The sequence below is a fragment of the Pyrus communis genome, chromosome 3, assembly GCF_041283825.1.
Source record: "Pyrus communis isolate YQ-2024b chromosome 3, ASM4128382v1, whole genome shotgun sequence".
Classification (NCBI taxonomy): Eukaryota; Viridiplantae; Streptophyta; class Magnoliopsida; order Rosales; family Rosaceae; genus Pyrus; species Pyrus communis.
The window spans coordinates 12,429,476-12,454,899 of NC_142567.1; the positions used below are offsets into that span (position 1 = coordinate 12,429,476).

The window sequence follows — 25,424 nt, forward strand, 5'->3', positions numbered from 1 at the left end:
TTAGGGTTTTATCTTGATTTGAATTTTAAAGGTTACGACTTACGATTGGTCCAATCAGTGCAGCTAAACTCAGGGAAGGTGGTTGATGTGGGACAAGGAGCCAAAGACAAGGCCGGGAATCTGATGCCGTTGCAGACGTAGCCGTCGGTGACTAGGTGGTGTTGTAGTGGTTGTAGCAGTCGAGCTACTTGTTATCAACTAGCAGCGCCGTTGAGTTGTCACCAGGAGCGCCATCGAGTCGTCGAGGGTTAATCGGTCTCCATGAGCAACCTCTTTGTTGTTCTTTGGTTACCCTCGCTACTGTAGGACTCGTGGGTACCCGTGGGAACTGATCCATTTGAAAAAGGTCGGGGTAGGTCTGGATCTCATTTTGAACAATCCAAAACCCGCTCCACCCCACCCTGTGTTATTTACAAATAGGCTAGGTCTGGTCCCTTCAATTTTGGGCCCAGCCTGACCAGTGCCCACCCCTAGAGTCTTGCATGTTTATATTTGACCTGAACATCACAGACATATTGCATGTTAGATATACGTTTTCACTTGAACATCACGAGAAACATATGTATTAGGAAAACCTAACCTTCAAAGCATATATGTTGAAATTCATAAGTAATTGTTAATGTTGACGACTAAACCCTAGTCTTTCCCATAATTGTTTTATTCCAAAAACGTTTTTCTTGCTTTGCTATTGTTTTTCCCCAACTTTCAGATTAGTTTACTACAAATTTTAGTCTTTAAATTTCAGAATCTCAAATCTTTGCTAAAACCTGTTTTTAAATTATTAATTAAGGGTTAGTTTAATTACAATTATTTATTCAATCCTTGTAGAGAATAACCTTACACGAGCGATTATACTACAATTAGCTTGTACTCTTACAAGTATTTTAACCCATTTGTGCATGCACTAAAAGTCATATAATGTAGTACTACAATTTAAGATATTTCTCTACTTATAAGTAAGAGGTCTTAAGTTCAACTCTTGTTAATGGCAAATTCGATACCATACTATTATGGCCGCCAGTAATTTCACTTTATAAATATTCTCGTTCGGTACCATATGTTAAGATATTCTCATGTTTGTCGTAGTCGCGTCAAACCCATTATTCTAATGGATCTGTTGTCACACCCTAATTATCTTAACAGGTTACCTGACTCGACTTGACCCATTTATACCCATTAAGAACAATATATGCTTTATTAGACCTTATCCCTGTTTTGTTTTGTTTTCCCTTATTTTGCTAAATAAGGGCTCGTTTGGAAGTACTTTTGAAATAACTGAAAGCGTTTTTTATGAGAGTGCTTTTGGACCCAATCCTTAGTAAAAGTGCAAAGGAATTCTGAAAAAGCACTTAAAATGCTTCATACAAGGTGCACTTTAAGTGCTTTTGGAATCCAAATACACTTTCACCAAAAGTGTTTTCTGTCATTTTAAAAGCACTTCCAAACAAGTAGTAAATCTCTTATCAAATAAAAAATTTCATACGAAATTACTAAATATTAACATTTGAATTCGTAAGTTCAGTTTTATTCAACAATAAGACTATAATAACTCCGTTAAGCACTACAAGTTTATATCTACGTGCATAGATGTTACTTTCAAAACAAACCTCAAGAAACTAATAGCCTTGGGACCAAGGAAAATCTATTAATCTAGGGTAATAATTTAACAGTTATTTAATAAATGATTAATTTACCAAATTATTCCTTATTTCTTAAATATTGTATATTGTATTTAGTTTCTCGTTTTACGAACTAATAATCCTATATGTTTGTTTAACCAAGTAAACTTCATGAATCTACGGTAGGAAAAAAAGAAAAAACTTCATGAATCTACCTATTATTCTAGAAATAGATTATACATTGTTCAACGTAATACATTATTTCATTTTATGAGCATTTAACCAAGCAAAAACTTTATTTAAATAATCAAAAGCTATAGTAACACAACACATCAAACGTACAACATTGGCATTTGATCTCAAAGGTGTAAAGAAATCAGAAAATTATTATTTTATATATTATGTTGGATCTGTAAGAATTTTATATAATATAGCGAATTATTAAATTAGCACATTATCTCCAAGTCAAAACCTATCAAAAATATTATATAACCGAGTCATTTATTCATCGGGTATTAAATTATCAAAGTTCTGCTGTATATTACTACAAAATATCAAATGTTTAATGATGTAACACGTCCCTAATTTCCTCTTTAATTGTGTCCTCATAAATGTAAAATGACCAAAATCCTCCAAGAAGGGTAAATGTTGAATTTGCATTGACTTTCATTCTTGTGACACATATGAATTATTCTTTTGACATATTCTTGTAATGCTCGTAGATAGAAATGCATTAGAGCAAGGAAATCGGAATTTGGAGATAAAGTAAATAGTGACTTTTAATTTAACAGGTTACTCACGGCTAAACCTGAATTAATCCGTTATTTAAGGAATATTTAAGGGTTGACCAGACAACACACCCAACCACTTATTCTTTAACCTGAAACACATTATTTCCGTGTTGATTCGAGTTAGATTCACGGATCGGGTGTGAAATTGGCAAGTTAAGGCACCGTACACTTGAAACGACGAATGTGCCCCATCATGTGAAGTATCACTTGCAGTACTTTAACAACTCTATGGAATTTTCAATTTTGTGCTGCATGGAAATGTTTTGGTGACTGATCCAACTGCTTGGCGCAACTCATGATATCTGGTGTTTGGATTTCATATTTGACAATCAAAAGGTATAGATGTTGCTTCCTTTAATGGTCTTCTCTTTCTCTTCAGTACTCATCTTTTTAACTTTACTTTTGCTCTCAATAGGTGTTTGGAGCGGAGCTTCTTCTACGCAACAATGGAGGACGTGATCTTCACTGAGGTATACTACTAATACTATTATTGATTTGTGGTTACGAGCTTCTGAATTTGTAATCACAATTTAGCAGTATTCTTGTTGTAGTTGTTCAAATTAGATATTGGTGTGGCACGCCATGTGTTTGATGAAATGTCTCCGAGAAAATCTCGTACTGAAATCGAATTCAGGATGGATGAGAATAAAAAGTTCAAAACATAATAGAAACAAACAATCCAGTCATCAAACTTCACGGAAAATTAAAACATGGTTTAAGAATTCCAAAAATAAAACATCGAAAATGGCAGGTATCTCTCTAGATACTTGCAGGGGCAACTACCAACTACCAAGTCAAATGCCTACTTGATGCTTTTGATGATAGAAGAAATAGCCTCCGCCTTTATATCCAACTTAGTTGAAGGGCTGCCCTTTATTTCGGCACTGCTAGTAAGCGTTGTTGCTTGCTCACAAGCCATATCTTTTTTTTCTCGATCCTCACTCGAAGCCATTGTTATCTGAATTTGGGTAAGATGCTTCCAGTTTCTGCCCAGTTAAATGTTCTAGATTCCAGATGAATTGTGAATGAACCAAGGGGCATTCAGAGCCGATCAACCTAGATGCAGAGTCCAAGCTTCTCATCCTATTAGTTTGATCTTCTATCCTCTGGTGCTCTGACATATGAGCATCCAGGTTTTCAGAAAATACAAATTCACAGGGGCATTTAGGACATATGTAGTGAGCGTATTTGCTCTTGTTCAAATTCCTTTTTGTCCCTATTCCGTCAGTTGGGCTTGGATTGCAACCCACTTTTTTATCTTGCTGAGGAGCTAGGAGATTTACACTAGGATTGCTCCCTTTGTAGCTTCGTAGTTCAGACAAGTTTGATCTTTCCATGTAAAGATGAGGTTCATTCCAAGTGAAGAAGGAGAAGTTTGAGTCAGGATAAGATACGCTTACCGGTGTACGAGCAAATTCCTTATTGCCTCTAAACTCAATTGTATTGAGATTGATAGGATCTCTGAGCTGGTTATGAGATGAGGGATCATAAGAACAATACTGAGAAACCTCAGAAGCTGCAAAATGAACGAAGTCATTGAACGTTATTAAACATAGTCCCATGGATCTTGCTTTCTAAAAAATTAAAAAAAATATACATACACATAAAGTTAATTGGTTTCCAAGTTTTTAAGGGGTTGTTTGTTGTACTTCTTGGATTCTAGTTTTTGTTTTGAAACTAATGAGTATTACTTTCATTCATCATATTTTAAAATTAGTGAGTAATGAGTATTAAGAAAATTGTGGATTAATCCAAATAGAATGGGTTGGGCTTGATAGTTTTCCTTAAAATCGGTATATTCCCTTAACACCTATATTAGAGTCGGTATTTAATTCACTTCAAAAACAAAATTGGTACTTAATCTGAATTTGCTTGGTTTTTATTTCATCTACAAAAAATAATAATAATAAATAAATTATCTGACTGACAAAGAAGTTGAAAAGTGACATCTCTGAAAAATGCAATTCGACTGAAATTACCCGGAGAAAAAGATGGCTGCATAAACCAAAGAAGGCTATTCTCATTCTTTTGAAGGTGAATCGTTCGTGACCGATCTGCATTGACTTGAGTTCTTCTGGATGCTGCAACAAATTGACTCAGAGTAAGTTGGCTCATGCCTTGCATTGGCTGCTTTTCAGAGGGTGGACGGTCATTTGATCCTGAAGATCGAGAAGTAGTCACTGTTGTGGCAAAATGGACAGTGTGGTTTCTTTCCCTACAGTTTTCCGCGGGGTTTTCTGGAGGAGTGTCACTGCTGGTACATTGGAAATGCAAACCGAAGGGAATTGAAGCATAAACTGGTTTTTCCATGAAGAGAGAAGGACAAAAGGTAACTGCTATGAGGTAATTGCACTGAAAGATGAATGAATAACACACGAAGTAATTATATCATTGGGAGTCTTTAGATTGAGTTCAAATATCCAAGTCCAAATTCTAAAATGGAAAATTACCTTGAGCACATAAAATGAATCCGGCCATTTAACATATAACGTAATGAATTGAATACCTTTTCTCTACAAAGAAATTTATTTAATGTGCACAATTATATGGGAAGAAGTGTTTTGAAATGAGAAATATTTTCAAGGATCGGGGGTGTCAGCCTAAGTATTTTTTTTTTTTTTCAATTGTGTACATATTAAAGTTTTCCAGAAAAATTGTACCTGGTTATATATAATGAGCTCAAGAAGATTTGCTTTTGTGCAACTCCAATTGTCATACTCTGAATTTTACATTAGGAATGCGCTGCCAAGATCTGTCGTAGATAAGTAATGCACTGTCAACTTCTGGACTCTTAACTACAAAGTTAACTTCAGGTAACGCTTTTGGATGAGGCTTTGGGCCGTTACTGATGGTATCCAATTCCAACCCACCCCATTGCCCATATAGATTCACTGCCCATGGTCATGATGATGATTGCTTGACAATGAATGAAAGAGCACTGCCCTCTCGGCACAAGGAGGGGAGAAATGTGATGCCCCGAATCTTGTATTCGGTGATGCACTGGAAAGACCTAGGATATTGTTAGGCTTAAGAATCCAGAAGTTACTTTAGCTGGCAATTTTGGATGTGTCCTTGGATAGTTACATTGGAATTTATGGACCTTCTGCAGTTACACATTACATCTATTCTGAAGTCTGGAACTGTTATATAATGAAGAGTTTATCTCAGTTTTGCATGCTGATAATGTTGGAAATGAAAAAGCATGGTATATTTTATCCTAATTTCAGTATGCCTGCTGATCCTCGTTATGTTATACCTGCTTTATGCTTATTCTATCGAATGGGTGTTATAACTAATTCTTCTCTTACTACTAAGCCTTCAATATTTCAAATTTTCTTTGTGCAGGAGTCCCACTCTGACTCATTCAATAAACTCAATGTCGGTGACTGCAGAAGAGGTGAGGGTCATATCAGTGCTGCTGGTATCATTTGTGATAGTAATGAAGGATGGACCGCAGTGTTTTGCAGGTAATCTTGGGATGGGAGAGGTATTAACTGCCAATGCTTAGGGTTTGTTTTATAGCCTCCATTTAGCCTGGAATAAGGTTATTAAGAAGCTGAAAAATGAAAGAGCTTCAGCTATATATAGAAGTTACTTTGATGCTGCAAAGTTTAGAAGTATGTATAAAAGAAATAATGTAAATATTGACTGTGAAGATACATCAAATAATTATTAAAGAAGCCAAACTGAATTTCACCTCAAAATTTTCTGTAGTTCCTTCTAAAGATTGGTCAATAGATTGAGCTTGTTCGGAAGTGCTTTTAAAATGACTAGAAGCGTTTTTGGTGAAATTGATTTTGAGTTCCACAAGCACTTTAAGCGCTTTTTGGAAGAAGCACCAGATATATGCTTTTTGCAAGAAGCACTTATAGTGCTTTTCGAGGATCCATTTGGATTTTTACTAAGGATTGGGTTCAAGAACATTTTCACTAGAAGCACTTTCAGTTATCTGAAAAGCACAAACGACTTTTCATTTACAAGCAAGTCTTTTTTTTTATTTATTTTTTTTATTTTTTATTTTTTTTAATCTGTTTGATGTGTTGAAAGATTAGTTTCATTAATATGGTTCTACAGTTTACTTCATTATATAAACGACAATAATAACTTCTTTTTTTCTCCTTTGGCAGTTGAAGACAGAATGCAGGAGCTTGAAGTAGAAAATATTTTTTTGCTACAACACTGGATGGTTCACCCTGGATACCTTGCCCTGTAACCCATACAGAGCAAGAGCCTTGGCCTGAATTGTACTAGCGTTGTCTTGGTGAGTTGGTTAGATATCCTCTTCTCGGCTTTGCAGCTGGTTGATCTTCCTGACTTAAAGCTTAGTCTCCTTAGAAATGTTGGCTTTTTCAATATTTCAGAAGTTTGATCTTTCCTCTTTTTGTCTTCATCATCTGGTTTCCCAAACGACGCACTCAATAAAAGCCTTCTGATTTTCTGCCCCTTGGTTTGCTTTTTACAAGGCCCCCCACTTTCTTGAGCAATGTTATTCTTAGGCATCTCCATCTCCAATTTGGGGCGACTGGGTCTCTCAGAATGATCCAATTCCATTCCGATGAGTCTAACTTGTCTTGCAAACTCCAGTCCTCTGGGAAGAGCCAGCCTAGTTGGACTTTGTAGCAGACTTGGGGAGTTCACAGAAGGTGAGTGAATTGGTGTTTGCAGGCCAGTTTGTTTATTCTGTTGGTCATTCAAGTCAGATATGTCACGAGCCTCTGTCTCAGCTATCCCTCTCTTTTCCTCCTCCCTGACATGCTGCAGCGCCACCATGAACGGATCAAAATCATCATTCCACAACCTCCTATGCAAAACCCGCATTTTGATCCCTGAACTCGGTGACCTTGGGGTAGATGGGGTCGGGCTTTGGTTGGTATATCTATTCTGACCAAGACGGGGTGGAAGTTTGAGTGGAGGTGCAAGCGGCATAACTTTTCCCTCGCAGAAAAGGTCATCAGCAAATGCCATGGTCTGCCTTTGTTCGTGCTGCTTGCGATCAAACAAGTCTTTCACCTGCTGGCTAGTCAAATTATCAACCGAACCAAGATTGAAACTGTTACTGGTGTCGAATTCAAAGTCTCCGAGTTTGGAATTGGCATCATGATATGGTGTCATGGGTGGTGTTGGGTAGTCGTCATAAGTTGATGATATGGTCCTTCTCCTAGGACTAGTTGGGACACTAAAGAAGAAGACGTTGTTATTGGCAGAGCTGCAATATCTTCCAGGGGTAGCAGGTGCACTGACATGGGAGCAGAAATCATCTGGGATTTCCATTTCCGTTCAATTTCAGAGAGAGAGAGAGATTAATTTGGAATTGAGTGTAGAGATTCACTCCCGAATTGAAGGAAAGCCCGACTGACTGGGTTATATTTATAAACAAGGATTGATTTCCATCTTCCAAACTAATCTTCAAACATTCTTTTCTTGTTTTGAAAGGAGGACAACTGGCGGCGAACCACGGTTATCCACCTCTTCCAGGCCCGGAGAAGACTTGTTGGAAATTTCCCCCTCAGTGGCTATTATCAAGCAGATTCATAGCTTACAAAGTATCAAACTCAGGACCTCTCATTTTTTCTTTAGGAAGCTGATGTTCGCACTTGTCCACTGGGCCACTTGTCATGGTTTTTAAACATTAATTTAGCAACAGAATTAATATCAAATAACATATTTATTCTTGGTTCTTGTCTCTTCCTATCGTCAGTTAGGGGTCAAATAGGAGTCTTCTAAACAGAATTGTGAGCATAATTTTGTTTCTTTCTAATCAACCCTCCCTCATCCAAGTATTTGTCTTTTCTAATATTTACGAGTGTTTGTTTTATTTCAATTTTTTGGGTAGAAGTAGCTTTTGTTTTTCTTGAAGAAATATTTACTTGTTCTTAAATAATAATTATTATTGTGCGTAACAGTCAGAAAAGTGAATCAAGTGCCGCAACTTGGTATTCTATCCGGATCTTCTTTGTGAGGATTGCAGAATCACTTTATCGTGTCCATTCATTCATCATTCAGCTGTCAGAAATCATTTTAAATTTTTTTATTTAAAATTGAACACAAATAACACTTTACGAAAGCTGATTACACAATGTATAATAAATGGACACAATGAAGTGATCTTCATAATTCTCACAAAGAGAATCCAGAGAAGATCCTCATCCCAACCTTTGTACAATGATTTTATTTATAAGTCAAGTCACGGATTAGATTGTGGTTGAAATAAGCCCTTCTTAAGGTTCAAGATAACTAAAGAGGGAAAGCAAATGGATAGTACTTGGCAATATACATAGAGGTGACATCATTTTACCATCATTAGGCAAGACTTTGTGGGCCTTGAGACACCTTAATTTTCCTTAGTAAAGTTTTCGCACCAGGTCCTAAAACACCTTGAAAGAAAACAAGTGCCTTAAAGAGATATTCCAGTGAAATAATGGCACCAAATACAGATAAATGAATAACATAAAAAAACTATGACTTGGTTGAGTAATTCATGGTGTGGACTGCTACAAAAGTCTACCAAGCTTATGAGAAATATAAGCTTGTGAAGGTTTTTGGGCTGCTTGGGAGTAAGCCCACAACTTTAATCTCATGAGGTTTGGATCCAGTTAAACATGTCGGGTGAAGAAAAGCTTGTTTCACCAGCTTTGTCAGCGTGGCACAAATTTAGCATGATTTTTTTTCCGAATGCTTGAGTTATGAATTATTATATATTTTAGCGTGGCATGACTGTGGATTTGCATAGGTTCTTTTAATTGACCTTTCATCTTGCAATTTTCGCATTAGTGTGAGTTCAGTTTGCTACAAATATGTGCTGGTTGGGCTTCCACACGCAGTTGGACTTTTAATGAATTATTTGTGCCCTAACATTGGCGTTGGTCTCATTGATTATTTGGGGCATGAAAGGCTGAATTGTGCCAAAATATCAAACCTAGCCCACAAAACTTAAACGTGACATTTGGTGGGACTTCTCCTTTCTTGCATGTGATGACGACAACATTGTGATTGCTTTTTCTGGTTTCCCGTGCTTGTTCGCTCTCCCAAAGTCCCAAAGAATCTTTTAGCACGTTTACTAATCCGTTTGAGAGAAATTAAATTGAGGAGGAATTGGAATGAGGTAAAATTAAAATCAGATTCCTATTGAAATTGTTTACTAAAACTGTATGGAATCGGAGTGCAAATGATACATATTCTATATTAGCTATTTACCAATTCACATGAATTGGAATCAAAACTAGTTTGATTACTAAAATACCCTTGTACAAAACAGATTTAAAACCGATTCAACGGTTCAAAGGGTAACAAATATGGGATGGTGGACCTTACAAGATTGGAGTTAAGAGTTGAAAATTGAAGTGGTAGAGACTAACACATAAATTAAACCCTATAAATTATGCAATCGTAGTATGATTAAGTAGGGATCGTTCTAAGCCGGGGATTAGGAGGGATGCTAATCAACACAAATTAAACTTAAAAACTAAAAACTAAACTAGACAAACACAAAATAAGAACTGAGGGGGATTTTTGGACGAATTTTAACAAAAATAAAGTAAATTGCAACAAACAAATTAAGTCTTGTACTAGATATAAGTGAAAGGCTAGCTAGAAGATTATTCTCCACACATGAAACATATGCTTACAAATTGATTTCCAGTTATTATTCCTATAAACCATGAATAACAATGCCCTAAATTAATCGTGAACAGCACTAATTAACTCTCAGATTTTCCTAATTTCATTGAATTGGACTCAGCGACGCAATCAAATTATTCTTATCAAGTTCCCTATATGAACAACATGATAGAGATGCATATCAAAGATCATTCAGTTCTATGAAAATCATAAGTATTGACAAGTCATTCATAACTATGAAAAGCATGATACTCCTGCCAGGAATTTACTTAACACAATCATGACTAGTGACTTTTACTACTTGTGAATATAAGTTCATAACAATTAGGTAAAATTCCCTTATACTCTAGAATCAAATCCCTGCATGCATACTAAGTAGGCCTCCTTAAAAAACATACAAGAATAAGTTCTTTATAAAATAGATAAGTAAATCGCATTCATGCTTTATGAAACAATAACTGGAGGAAATCAATTCATATAGAACATATGTCCATGGCTTCGAATTCACCTCTTACTAAAATGAACTTAGCCACTCATGTTCATTGTATTTGAAAAGCAATATAAAATAACCATTGAAACTAAGAAAGGATAGAAAGAACTTTGGAAATCTCTAAGGCTTGATTGCAATTTGCAGCACAAGACTTGGGTGTATCTCTGCACGACACAAGCTCTCCTTTTCCTAATTGCAGGTCACAACACACTTGATTTCTTCTTTGAATGCTCCTATAACCTGCGCCCCCCCCCCCCCTAAATGTTGCGGCACAATACAATTTATAAGGCAAGGGTGCGACTAAAACCAAGGAGGAAAATGATTGATGTGTTTAGATGGATTAGTACTCCTAAATTCAGATGAGAAGGATTTAGAATAGGATAAGGACTCATTTTGCAGCTGGAGATAAGTTTAGATAATGTTGGATTAAATAGGATAATGTTTGGATAATATGGGATACGAGAAAATAAAACTGGATAAGATAGGATAAGATTGGATAAGGTTAGATAAGGTTGGATAAGATAATGTTTTTCCTTGTCTTCCAAGCTTCAATTCTGATTTCTCTAGATCTTAAGCACATGTTTAACACATGTTAAACACCTTTTAAACCTCAAAAACGTCCATCCCACTTGTTCTCCATGCATGCTATCCACTCCAAATCCAAAACTGCTCCAAATTGCTTCTTTTGTCCATTTATTGTCATCTTCACCAATTGAACCTACAATAATGCGAAAATAAACTAAATCATTATAATAAATGGAAATTAACTAAGTAAATGCAAAGAAATAAGATGACAAAGTATCATAAATATGCTCCTATCAAAAATTCTCTGAGGGGAGAAAACCCATTTGCCAGAGCTGTGATTGGAGGGCTGTGAAGTGAGACTTGGCATTTGTACGTAGCAAAGTAGCTTAGAGAAGCAAAAGGGTGAATAGTGCCTTGTGATGGTAGGTGATGAGAATTAATCCAATGGTTTAATGGGTGTTGACGTTGATGTTTCGACTGGAATCTAAAACCTGAAGGTGTTGTGTTACTGGAGACGAGGGAAAGAGATAAGGGTATATTGGGTAGAAAAAATTGATTATGGGTTAAGGGCTTTCTTATGGAATCCAAATACCACCTATTCGTTGGTAATCTGATTCCAAGCAAATCAGGGATCTGATTCCCTATTTTTGGTGGACCCCACATACAATTTCATTTCCCTAAGTGTTAGTAAACACATGAATCACTTGGAAGGAATGCAATTCCCATTCCTCTCACTCCATTCCCCTTACGTAAACACGCCCTTTGTGTATTCTTGATTGATTGAAGAGTGTATTAATGCTTTCTCTTCGCCTCTTTTTTTAACAATACTCTTATTGGGCATTTCTATGGTGCTCACTTTGCATGCAGACGAGAATTCACAGTTGTGAGCTGACCAGTTCACGTGTAGAACCAGGTTTTTGTGATACGGTGTAATTCATACCTTTTTTTTTTTGTTCATTGGGTATGTTTTTGTCGAAGAGGGAGGGAGAATTGAGAGTTTATTTGCGGCTTAGAAAAGGAAAAAGAGATAGAGAGGGTTGGTGTGAGGAGTTGAATGAGGTAAATTGAAGCTTCGTTTCGATTGTGATCCAGTGATCTTATACCTTTAATTATTTATTGGGTTCACTAGCTATTTTTTTGTTGGAGAGAAGGATAGCTGAGGGTTGTATTTGTGAGCATATAGGTAGAGAGGGAGCTGGGGAAGTGTGTGAGTGCTCAATTTTAGGTGGATTGAAGATCAGTTTAGACTGGAGTTGACAAGCATGGTTCGTCCACAACCTTTGAAGAAACCTAGATTATGAAGGCATGTTTTGTGGTGTTAGTTCATCCAAATCCCACATCTGCAAAGATGTTGTGTTAAGAAACCATGTGGTTAGAGCTCTGTCACCGTTGCATTCGTCTTGGCAGCAGTTGGTTTAATCATTTGGTTGAAGTGTTGCGGGATGTACATTTCCCTTACATTTCCATTCCATTTTTTAGTCTGGAAACCAACTTCGAGTACATGTGTAAGATATTTGTAATTATGGATTTTTGAATGCATAATGCTTGGGGGTTACCACTAGACTTCGTTAAAATCTTGAAATTCGATTTTAGATGTATACGCTTAAAACTTGTGCTAAGTTTTGATAATTTAAAGATTTGTAGCAGGTAGTTATTAAATTGTAATTTGATGGGGGATGAGTTAAAAATAGATGAAATTATCAAGGAAGGAGAGGATGTAGATGCAAGAGATCAATTTGGTGCAAGAAGGAATGTAGACAATGAGTTGAAACCCAAATTGAAAGTGGAGTTTTATTCATTGAATGAATGATATATTTTTTCCAACAATTATTACTTGTATCTGGGTTTGGGATTCTGTAGCAAAGCAGCAAAAAGTGCAATGATGGTAATTGTTTGGTAAGGAAAGAATTTGTTTGTTGCAAACAAGGCAAAAAGATGGTGGATGCCAATCTCAAACCCAATCGGAAAGGTAGGAGGGGAGATGCTAGAAGTGACCACAAGGCAATAATTGGTTGTATAAGAGAATTGGTTGTGATAAATTTGTTGTAAAAGTTTTCAACAAAGGACACAACCACCTTATGGAAAATGCCTCGCATTTATTTAGATCTCATCATCGAGTTTCGGAGGCAAAGGAGATGATGATTGAACAATGTGCGCTGATGAATATTTTCAAAAGTAAACAAGTGGTTTTATTGGAGCTGAAAAGTGAAGGGATTGGAAATATTGATTATATCTCCAAGAATATGTATAATATTGAACAGCAATTGCGAGCTCATCTAATCAGGTATGATGCAGAAATTTTGAGGATGAGAAAGAGAAAAATGAGCCATTCTATTTCAAGATGGAGATTGACGAAGCCGGAACACTTGGCAATTTCTTTTGGGCGGATGCTAAGTCATGACATGGTTATGGCCATTTTGGTGATGTGATTGTTTTTGACACCACGTTCAACACCAATGTGTACAAGATGATGTTTGCTCCTTTGTTAGAAGTTAATAACCATGGTCACACCACAGTATTGAGTTGTGCATTTTCCTGAAAAATGAAAAAAGTAAGAACTTTGAGTGGTTATTTGAAGAATTCCTTAAAGCTATGTCGGTTGATTCATCGAAAGTCATAATTAAGGATCAAGATAAAGTCATAGCAAAGACGATTGGCAGCAAACTACCAACAATCTTTATTTGGTATTGCATATGGATATTATAAAAAAATGCAATAACAAGGGTTAGGTTGAGGGCATTTTCAATGATTTGCATGAGTGTATATGAGATATTGAACGTAAAGAAGAATTTAAGGCAAAGTGGAAAGCATTGGTAGAACAACTTGAATTGGTTGATAAATCTTGGCTTGATGACATTTATTTCTTGCGTGAAAATTAAGTTCTGGCATTTTGCAAGCAGGTTTTTTCTGTCGGAATGTCGAGCAATCAACGCATGGAGAATTCTCATTCCTTTTTGAAGTAGTATGTGCATAGAAATCACTTTTTGATTGAATTTGTCCTTTGTTTTAATCGAGCTCTTGGGAGACAGCGTTAGAAAGAGGTGGTTGATGACCATAATGGAAAAAATTATGCCCATTCTGTGTGGCTTCGCATCCCAATGGAAGCTCAAATTGCCAAATTGTACACCTGGTTTATGTTTGAAAATTTTCAAATGGAAGAATTGTAGAGTGTGACTTGGTTCTTACGGGAGAAGTCAGCATGTGAGAATAAAGAGGTGAATGAAGTACTTAAGAGGGCTGCATGGGTGACAAAGATGAAAGGTTAGTGATTGATACGGTCTCGGATTATGCTAAATAAAGCTGCAAAGAGATGAAGTTTTAGGGAGTTTCTTGTTGGCACATATTGGCCTATTTAAGAATGAAACAACTAGAACTCCTACCTTCACATTACATACTGAAAAGGTGGTGTCAATGATGCGAACCAATTAAGCACACAAATTAAAACCCTCTTTTGACAATTGTAGTAAAGATGCAAGTAGGGATCGTTCTAGACCGGGGATTAGGAGGGATTACTAAATCACTTGGAAACTGACTCAAAAACGTAAAACAAACGTTAAAAACACTAAACTAGACTCAAAGAATGCAAAACTAAACAATAAAACACTAAAACAAATCAAAAGACTCAAAGAATACAAAACACTTATAAACACAAACTAAGACACTTTCTAACTAAATTAGACACTAAAGTAAAGGGGGATTGAGGGTTTGACGAAATTAAACTAAATGCACAGATTGTAATTTAAAGACAGAATGTAAATATGAATGTGATGAAGATATGGATGAATGCTAGCTAGAAGGTTCTTCTCCACACATGTTACACTTGCATACAAGATGATTTTCAGTTGGTCTTTCGATCAATTATGAAACTCAACACCCCGGGTTAATTAGGTCCGCTTAAATTAACCGTCAAGTTTTCCTTAAGTTAATGAATTGGATGGGTTAGCGCAACGCAATTCAAAACATTCTCCAAAAGTCCTTTACGTGAAAAGCACAATAAAGATACAATCAAAGATCATTAAGCATCATGAAAACTATAAGTGTTGACGAGGCATTCGTTACTATGATGAACATGAAACTAGTGCCAAGAATTCATTTAACGCGATTGTTTATAAGCAACCTCCACTACTTGTGAATATAAGTTCATAACTATTAGGTGAAACTCACTTATATTCTAGCGCCATATTCATGCATGAAAATTAAGCGTGCACTCTCAATCAACATACATAAATAAGTTATCGATCAAGCAGTTAAACAAATTGAATTCACCATTCATGAAATTCCAACCAAAAGTAATCAATTCATATTGCAAGCATAAACATGGTTTCGAATCACCCCCTAGCTAAATAGGGGGTTTAGCCTCTCATGTTCACAAAAAGAGAAATACAATTGAATTTAAACATAAAGCACAAAGGATTGATTACACCTAGAACGCACAACGAATCCACTTGAATTTCTGCGCGTCGAAGCTCCTCTTTCCTCTTCTCCTTGCTGCGGGAGAGAGTGTTTAGGGAATTGCTGGATAGTTTTCTGGGTTAGGGATGGATTTAGGGAGGTTGGGTGGTGCGGCAAGGTTGGTAGATGGTGTGTGAAGGTGTGGAAGGTGGCTGGGAAGGTGGAGATAGCTGCGGCAGTGATGGGGGAAGGCTGGAATTGGTTGTGGCTGATGGTTTTTGGGTGATGGAATGCACAGGTTTTTGGGAGAGAATTGGATAGAATGGGTGATGGTGGCTGCGTGAAACAATATGTGTATGAATGGAATGAAATTAGGGTGAATATGCTACGGCTTAGGGTCAAAATTAGGTTTAATCATCCTGGAATGCACGGCAAAGGTGAATAATATTGTATGGTGGCTGCGGCCATATTTTTTATTTTATTAGGGTCAATGGTAAATGGGGGGTGGGGGGGGGGGGCACGGCTTATGGTGGAAAAATGGGAGAGAACGGCTTATGGGATTTTTGGGTGAATATTAGGGTGAATGAATATGGAATGAAAGGTGAATCAATATGAATTAAGGTGCGGCTGCAAGGTTGTAGAACTAGGGTTATTAGGGTTTAGGGTTTAAATGCATAAAATGAGACAAAACTACCCCCCCCTTGCACGGCAAGGGAAGGGAATTGGGCTAGGGCCTTGGTCTTGTGTACTAAAGTGTATACAAGGCCTACAAAGTGGCTAGAAAATACGGACGTTTAAGTTTAGGAAAGTTTACCAAAACGGGAAACTTAGGGTTAACTTTCCTACTTCAAGTAGGAAACCTTGTTTGAGTAGGATTCCTCGTTTTGGTAAGAATTCATCGTTGGAGTAGGAATTCGTCGTTTCTTCAAATCTTCAACTCATTCATTCCTCTTTCGCTCCAAAAGACTCCAATTTGCATCTTCTTGCACACTTTGGCCTTATAATCTGAAAATACACAAAAGTAGCCTTAAACACTAAAATAGCTAAGTAAACACAACATAAATGCACGAGAACAAGCTAATTAAGTCGCATGAATATGCTCCTATCAAATTCCCCCACACTTAACTTTTGCTAGTCCTCGAGCAAAACAAAACAACTAAAGTAAACAAGACAAAACAAAACAAACGAAACATAACCTAAACCTTCCAACGTTGCCTCAGGGATTTCCAATAAAACATGACATGTCAAAGATCATTACTCACATAGCTTTTAGTCTTCCTTCCCCTCAAGCACATACTTAATCATAGTCATAGTTCACTAGTTCGCATTTAATCAATTAAAACACATTTTGAATGTAGTAACATGCCTTAGAGAATTCCCTCAATTCCTCACTAGTTATTCACTAAATTTTCACTCAGATTTTCTGACTACACACCCTACACTAGTTATATGTGAGAAGATTGATGTAAACATGAAAGACTAGTACTCACATACGTTATAACAAAGAAAGCAATTTCTGGAGTAATTAACCGTGTTTAGATATGATCTCATGAATGGAACGCTACTACATAGATGCGAGAACCAGTGACACCATATGCTCATACCAAATTCAAACTCCACAATTGAAATGCAGAACACTCAAGATAGAAGTCAAGGGTTGTAACGAGGCTTGGGGTGTTGGCTAACAAGGAAAGATAGGGATAAACAAAAGTTCCTTAAGCAATAGCAAGCAAAGTAATGAAATTGAGACTTAGAATTCACTTAGAATGCAGAAATCAACTTTTAGACATAAAGGGGAGATTCAACAACTCTTAGGGCCTAATTCATTGTTTTGGGCCCTTACTTCAACAAACAATACTTTTCAACTCTTTTTTTTTCACTTTTTTTTTTCTTTTCTTTTTTTTTTTTTTCCTTCTTTTCTTTTTGTTTTTCTTTTTTTTTTTTGTTTTTTTTTTCTTTCTAGCCGTGCCTATGACACATAACTCACATCCATCATCCTTCCCCCACACTTATTTTCTGCAACACATTAATCAAAAGGAATTCATTCATGCTTACTATGCTTCAAGAACAAGGGTACAGATGGTCCTAATCTAGGCTAGGTGAGGATAATGTGGGTTAACAAAGAACATGGGCTAACACGGCTCAATGGGGTTAAACTTAAACACAAAATGAGTGAAGGGCACATGGCTGTTTGGCTTTGATGGTGGTCACTACACAACTTCATCTTGAATATGTGTTATGCAAATCAATGACATGCTTTGAATGAAATGGGCATGAGTTCTAGCATTTGGAACTAAGTGATGAAACGCCTTCTAAGTAGTAACCAAGCAAAGAATAATGAGATCATGCAACGACTTCAGAAAACAATAATGCACAGATTTTAACTCTCCAAATAACGTTTAGGCTCAAGTCTCAAAGGGATGTAGCTTTTGTTTAAGTTCCTTCCTTCAAGCATGCTACAAAAACTAATTTTTTCTTTTGTGATTACATGTGAATTCGTAAACTATAACTACAAACAAGCATAAACCAAAGAGTATATCAAACGTCCATCCATGTTTGTAACTTCTTTTAACCATCATGCACTTAAAAACCAAATCCTCATCATTGTGTTGGAAGGTGACCTACGACACAAACAAACACACAAAAACAACTCTTTTTGGGTTTTTCAAAACAATTTTTCAAATTTTTATGGTATTTTCGGATTTTTAAGTCAACACACTCTAAAAAAGCTTAAAAACACTTAAAAATAGTGGGAAACAAGTTTAGACATGTTAGGTGGTAATACCCTACGAATTTCATGCAAAAATATCTCAAAACAGAATGTTACCCCCCCCCCACACTTAAACTCAACATTGTCCTCAATGTTTTAGACACAATTAAACACAATACACATAACATAAAGTAAGCAACAAAGGAAAGGGTTTAGGGACGCAAATCTGAGTGTGGAGCGATTCCCAATTTTTTCCTTTGTTGATTGCATGGGTTGCCTCCCACGTAGCGCTTTCTTTTACGTCTTGCAGCCAGACGACGTTATGCTCATTCCCCATTGGAGCCCACGGCATGCAATGGGATCTCCTCCACAACATGCTCAACAAAGTTCTAGTAGTAGGGTTTCATCCTATGGCCATTCACCTTGAATTTTTGTCCAGTTTTCAAACTTTGTATTTGGACTGCACCATGCACAAAAACATTAGTGATAACAAATGGACCAACCCACTTAGAACGTAACTTACCAGGGAATAATCGAAGACGGGAATTGAATAACAACACTTTCTGCCCGATTGAGAAGGTTTTGCCTCGAATCATCTTGTCATGGACGGCCTTGGTCTTCTCCTTGTAAATCCGGGCATTCTCATACGCTTCATGCCTAATCTCTTCAAGCTCGCTCAATTGTAGCTTCCTATGGTTTCCCGCCGCGTCCACATCCATATTGAAGGTCTTGACCGCCCAATGTGCCTTATGCTCAAGCTCTACGGGTAGATGGCACGGCTTGCCATAGACTAGCCGAAATAGGGACATACCAATGGGCGTTTTGTAAGCCGTTCGATAGGCCCACAGTGCATCCTCCAAACGCAAGCTCCAATCCTTTCTATTCGGCCCAACAGTCTTTTCTAGGATTTGCTTGATTTCTCGATTTGAAACTTCGGCTTGCCACTAGTTTGGGGGTGATAAGGTGTGGAAACCTTATGCAACACGTTGTACTTCTTGAGCAACGCCGCAATGGTACGGTTGCAGAAATGAGATCCACCATCGCTTATGAGTACTCGAGGCATCCCAAATCTAGAGAAAATGTTAGATTTTACAAAATCTGCAACAACTCTAGAATCGTTAGTTCGGGTGGCTTTAGCTTCCACCCACTTTGACACATAATCAACGGCAAGTAAAATGTACGTAAAACCAAAAGACATAGGGAACGGACCCATAAAATCAATACCCCAAACATCAAAGATTTCAACAACAAGGATTGGGGTTTGTGGCATCTGGTCTCTTTGGCCTAAACTTCCGGTCTTTTGAAATCTATCACATGTTAAGCAAAAAGCCCTAGCATCTCTAAACAATGTAGGCCAATAAAAACCACTTTCAAGAACCTTAAACGCTGTGCGTTGTGTGCCAAAGTGTCCACCACATGCATATGTATGGCAAAAACTCAAAATGGAATTAAATTCAGATTCATGAACACAACGACGCACAATCTGATCCGGGCCTATTTTCCACAAATAAGGGTCGTCCCACACATAAAAACGTGCATCTTTTTTTAATTTATCACGTTGCGCCTTGCTTAAGGTGTTAGGAACTTGCTTAGACACCAAAAAATTAACCAAATCGGCATACCAAGGGGTACTTACCTCAACTGACAGAAGTTGTTCATCCGGAAATGTTTCCAAAATTGGCAATGCTTCCTCATGCACCATTCGACTTAGGTGGTCAGCCACCACGTTCTCCACGCCCTTCTTATCCCGAATCTCAATGTCAAACTCTTGTAGAAGCAACATCCATCGAATGAGTCTAGGCTTGGCCTCCTTTTTCGTGAGCAAATACTTGAGAGCTGCATGATCAGTAAAAATAATAACTTTAGTACCAAGTAAGTATGATCGAAACTTATCTAATGCAAATACCACAGCAAATAATTCTTTTTCAGTGGTTGAGTAATTTAATTGAGCATCATTTAGTGTCCTAGATGCATAATAAATAACATGAGGTTGTTTGTTCTTTCGCTGCCCCAAAACAGCACCAATCGCATAGTCCGAAGCATCGCACATCAACTCGAATGGAAGGCTCCAATCTGGAGGTGTGATAATGGGAGCCGAAGTGAGAGCCTCCTTGAAGTGGTTGAATGCTTTCTCACACGCCTCGTTGAACTCGAAAACCACCTCCTTTTGAAGCAATCGGCATAGTGGCTGCGCAATCTTGGAGAAATCCTTTATGAAGTGCCTATAAAAACCTGCATGACCAAGAAACGAACGAACCTCTCTAACCGAAGTTGGAGAGGGTAAGTGACGAACAAGGTCTACCTTAGATTTATCTACTTCAATACCTTTTTCAGAAATAATATGTCCTAAAACAATACCTTGCTTAACCATGAAGTGACACTTCTCCCAATTTAACACAAGGTTTGTTTCAACACAACGGTTCAAAATCACACTAAGATTATTCAAACAACCATCAAATGAGTTACCAAAAACACTGAAATCATCCATAAAAACCTCAATAATTTTCTCAACATAATCTGAAAATATGCTCATCATGCATCTTTGAAATGTGGCAGGTGCATTACATAAACCAAATGGCATACGACGATAAGCAAATGTACCAAAGGGGCATGTAAACGTAGTCTTTTCTTAATCATCCGGGGCAATAACAATTTGATTATAACCAGAATATCCATCAAGAAAACAATAAAATGAATGACCCGCTAACCTTTCCAACATTTGATCTAGGAACGGCAATGGGAAGTGGTCCTTCCTCGTGGTGGCATTTATCTTCCTATAATTAGTGCATACGCGCCAACCAGTTTGGATTCGAGTGGGTACCAGCTCATTCTCCGCATTTTCTACCACTGTCACTCCAGATTTCTTCGACACACATTGGATAGGTGACACCCACTTACTATCCGAGATTGGATAAATGACTCCACAATCAAGGAGTTTGATTATCTCCTTCTTCACTACTTCCATCATCGGAGGGTTAAGACGGCGTTGAGCCTCTCTAGTTGGTTTGGCCCCCTCCTCAAGAAATATATGATGCATGCATGTGGCGGGACTAATACCTTTGATATCGGCCAACGTCCAACCTAGGGCAGATTTGAACTCCTTCAAAACACGCACTAGTTTCTCCTCTTCTTGTGCCGTGAGTGATGAAGAAATAATGGCCGGTAGTGTCTCCTCTTCCCCCAAGAAAATGTACTTCAAATGGCTTGGTAATGGTTTGAGATCAAGGATGGGTGCCTGAATTATGGATGGAAGCAACTTATTAGTCGAAATGGGAATTGACTCAAAGTTAGAAAACTTACTCTCGTGCTTAGGCAATGACTCCAGGGCAGCAACCAACTCAAGGCACTCCTCACTAGGAGGCACGGCATGGAGTAAAGAGTGTGTGCCGTGGGCTAACATCAATCCCTCTTGCACGGTTTTGAGTTCCATGCTTCTTGAAATGACGTTTTCAAGTGCATCGGCGTTCAAATCTTCAAAGTGTCCATGCGCCAATGAGTCAACTATATCAATGGAGAAACATGAATGATCCTCACTAAGATACTTAATAGAATCAGAAAGACTAAAATTAACAACTTCCCCATCAAATTCCATGGACAACGTTCCATTAAACACATCAATCTTTGTCCGAGCCGTCTTCATGAATGGCCGGCCAAGTAGGATTGGCAATGTAGGGGCATGGTCAGATTCATCCATCTCCAACACATAGAAGTCCGCCGGAAAGATTAAATGATTTACCTGCACTAACACATCTTCCAAAACACCCTTGGGATAGGCGTTAGATCTATCGGCCAATTGTATGATTACACCATCATTTTTCAATACTCCTAGGTTCATAGATGCATAAATTGAATATGGCATAACATTTATAGAGGCACCTAAGTCTAGCATGGCAGATTCAAATTTAGTATTTCCAATGACACAAGGAATGGTAAAACTACCCAGATCTTTGCATTTGGGGGGGTAGTTTGCGTTGCAAGATGGCGGAGACATTTTCACCTACCTTTACCACTTCTTTGGTCGACATCCTCTTCCTTGTGGTGCAAAGCTCCTTGAGAAACTTGGCGTACCTCGGGACTTGCTTGATTGCATCCAAAAGGGGTATGTTTACTTAAACTTTCCGGAATCTCTCAAGGATGTCCTTTTCAGCCTCCTCCTTCTTTGTTTGCATGAACCTACTAGGAAAAGGAACATTCGAAGGAAAAACATTAGTAGGAACTGAATTTGACACATTTTTACCTTTATTGGCCGAATTGGACACTTTTGGATCATTTGAAGCTTGCGGCAAAGGTGTTTCCACCTTTGCCTTGGGTTGCCTTGATTCCTCCTCTTCAATTCTTCGGTTTTCATCCTCTTCAGGGCTTAATGGTGATGGTGTAGGACCTGCCCCGACTTCTTTTCCACTTCTCAAGAGTATGGCCTTTGCACTTTTGAAGCCTCCCTTGGGGTTTGGAATGGTAGAACTAGGGAGTTGGCCTTGCTCACGAAACTTCCCTACAAAATCTGCAATCTGCCCAATTTGTTTCTCCAATTGTTCCACCCTCTTATCTTGGTTTTGCATGGCTTTGGCTTGATTTTCTTGCCCCTGAGACAAATTCGTTAGTAACTTAAGAAGTGTATCATTATCTAAAGTGTTACCTGAACTTGTTTGGGCAGATTGTAGAGGTGCTTGTGTGGGGACGTATGGCTTGTTGTAGAAGCCCGGGGGTTGTTGCCTAAAGCCTCCTTGTTGTGGTGGTTGTTGGGGCTCCCTCCATTTGAAGTTCGGGTGGTCTCTCCATCCTGGATTATAAGTGTTCGAGTACGGATCGTCCCTTGGTTGGTTCTGGCCCTGAAATCCAATGGCATTAGCGCTTTCCCATCCACCATTTTCAATGAGTTGTGGGCACTTCTCAGAAGCATGTCCTTGGATAGAACACACTCCGCATACAATCGGTCCTTGTACCCTCATTCCTTCGGCCATCTGAGACACAATGAAAGTAAGATTAGCTAATTGTGAATGAATATCGGGTGTGGAACTTACCTCATGAACTTATTGCCGTGGGGGTCCTCTTTGGCCTATGATGCGAACTAATTAAGCACTCAAATTAAAACCCTCTTGTGACAATTGTAGTAAAGATGCAAGTAGGGATCGTTCTAGACCGGGGATTAGGAGGGATTGCTAAACACTTGGAAACTGACTTAAAAACTCAAAAACAAGGTTTAAAACACTAAACTCGACTCAAAGAATGCAAAACTAAAAGTTAAAACACTTAAACAAACCTAAAACCCAAAACAGCAACTAGAAGACTCAAAACTGCCTAAAAACCACTTTCTGGGCAGTTTTGAGCACCTACACTAATTTGGACGAAATTGGGTGAAAACTTGAATCAAAATACTTAGAAACATAAATCAAAACACTTTCTAACTAATCTAAGACTTCAAATTAAAAGGGGATTTGTTTTAGACGAAAATTTAACATAAAACAGAAACTTTAAACTAAACAGATTGTAGAATGTTTTTGGATAAAAAGGATGGATAAAAGGCTAGTTAGGAGGTTCTTCTCCACACATGTCACACTTGCAAACAAAACGATTTTCAGTTGTTCTTCCAATAAATTATAAATACTCAACGCCCCAGATTAACCGTGAATTGCACTAATTAACCCTCAGTTTTTCCACAAGTTATTAAGTTGGATGATTGCATACGACAACTCAAAACATTCCCTACAAGTTCCCTACATGAATTGCATAATAGAGATACAAGCAAGAATCATTAAGTTCTATGAAAAACATAAGCATTGACGAAGCATTCGTTACTATGAATTGCATGAAACTTATGCTAAGAATTCATTCAACGCGATCATTTTCAAGCGACCTTCACTACTTGTGATTATAAGATTGTAACTATTAGGTGAAACTCCCTCATAATCTAGCATCATATCCATGCATGAAAACTAAGCGTGCACTCTCAATCAACATACACAAATAAGTTATCAATCAAATAGATGAACGAATTGAATCCACAACTTATGAAATAACAACTGAATGTAATCAAATCATATTGCAAGCATGTACATGGTTTCGAATTCCCCCCTAACCAAGGGGGTTTAGTTCCTCATACTCACAACACAAAGAATATCAAAATTAAACATGGAATTCAACGGAAAGACAACACCTAAAACGTTCCAGCAATCCTCAATAGAATGGCATGAACGTCCCAAGCTTTTTCTCCTCCTCTTGTCTGCGGCATAAGAACTAGGACAGGTTCTAGGGGTTATTTAGATGGATGAGTAGGTAAGGAATGATATGGTAGTGTTTAGGGGACATGGGGGTTGCGGCAAAGTGTGAAAATATGGCAGATTGGTGGTGGAAGGCTGCGGCAAAGAGGGCTGAATATATTTTGACGAATTTCTGATTTTGTGGAGAGGGTTATATCTGCGGCAAGGTGGTAAAACATATATATATAGGCAGCCAAACCCTAAAGAAATCAGGTTAGACAAATGGGCTAGGGTTTGGGTGCGGCAAGGGTTTGGAAATCCACCAGAAAATAGGGTTTCTAGAACATTAGGTGCGGCATGGGCTTAGGGTAGATGGATTAGGGTTTAACTTGGCAAAAATTAAATGATTAGGCCCTAGGGTGCAGCTGATTAAGTGGGCTTGGATTAGGGTTTAGGTCATCTAAAAGCCCAAAGCCAAGAATAGAAACTCACGAAAATGGAAACCTCCAAGAATAGAAACTTCCAACTTTAGAAACTTTGGTTGCCAATTCCGACTTCTTTGCTCTTCACTTTCATTTCTTCATTTCTTAAGCTCCTTTGACCTTCAACCTCGTCCATTCCTCGTGCTCCATTTGCATACACCACATTCCAGCTCAGTTTTGCTCCAAAAGCTCCAAATTGCATCATTTCATGTAATATGTCCTTTAAACCTGAAAACACATGAAAGTAGCTTAAAAGACTACTTTAACGAAGAAAACATAACAAAAATACATAAGAACTAGCTAACTAAGGCGCATAAATATGCTCCTATCAAATTCCCCCACACTTAGCTTTTGCTAGTCCTCGAGCAAAACAAACAAAAGAAAGAAAACAAAATGAAACAAACTAACCAAAACAAAACCTAAACCTTCCAACGTTTGCCTCAGGGATTTCCAATGCACATGACATGTTAAAGATCATTATCCCCACAGATTTGAGTCCTCTTTACACAAGCACATACTTGATTAAAGCCATTACTCACTTGTTCACAAGTAATCAATTAAAACACATTTTGAATGTAGTAACATGCCTTAGAGAATTCCC

The 25,424-nt window shown here is 37.8% G+C and overlaps 1 protein-coding gene and 1 long non-coding RNA gene across 4 annotated transcripts; one reads left to right on the forward strand and one right to left on the reverse strand.

Annotated features, from left to right (window-relative positions):
• Positions 1-2,472: 2,472 nt before the first annotated feature.
• Positions 2,473-8,187, forward strand: LOC137716306 (uncharacterized). Of its 3 annotated transcripts, XR_015960755.1 has the most exons (7): positions 2,473-2,746; positions 2,826-2,880; positions 4,343-4,444; positions 4,549-4,739; positions 5,756-5,877; positions 6,538-6,671; positions 6,836-7,809. It is a non-coding gene; the product is annotated as an uncharacterized LOC137716306 (long non-coding RNA). The 3 variants fall into 3 exon arrangements; XR_015960754.1 differs by having other exon boundaries at positions 6,538-8,187; XR_015960756.1 differs by having other exon boundaries at positions 4,346-4,444; positions 6,538-8,187.
• LOC148697956 (uncharacterized) lies at positions 6,599-7,681 on the reverse strand. The gene has a single exon (XM_088691047.1). It carries the CDS (start codon positions 7,679-7,681, stop codon positions 6,599-6,601), a length of 1,083 nt encoding a protein of 360 aa, XP_088547173.1.
• Positions 8,188-25,424: the final 17,237 nt, after the last annotated feature.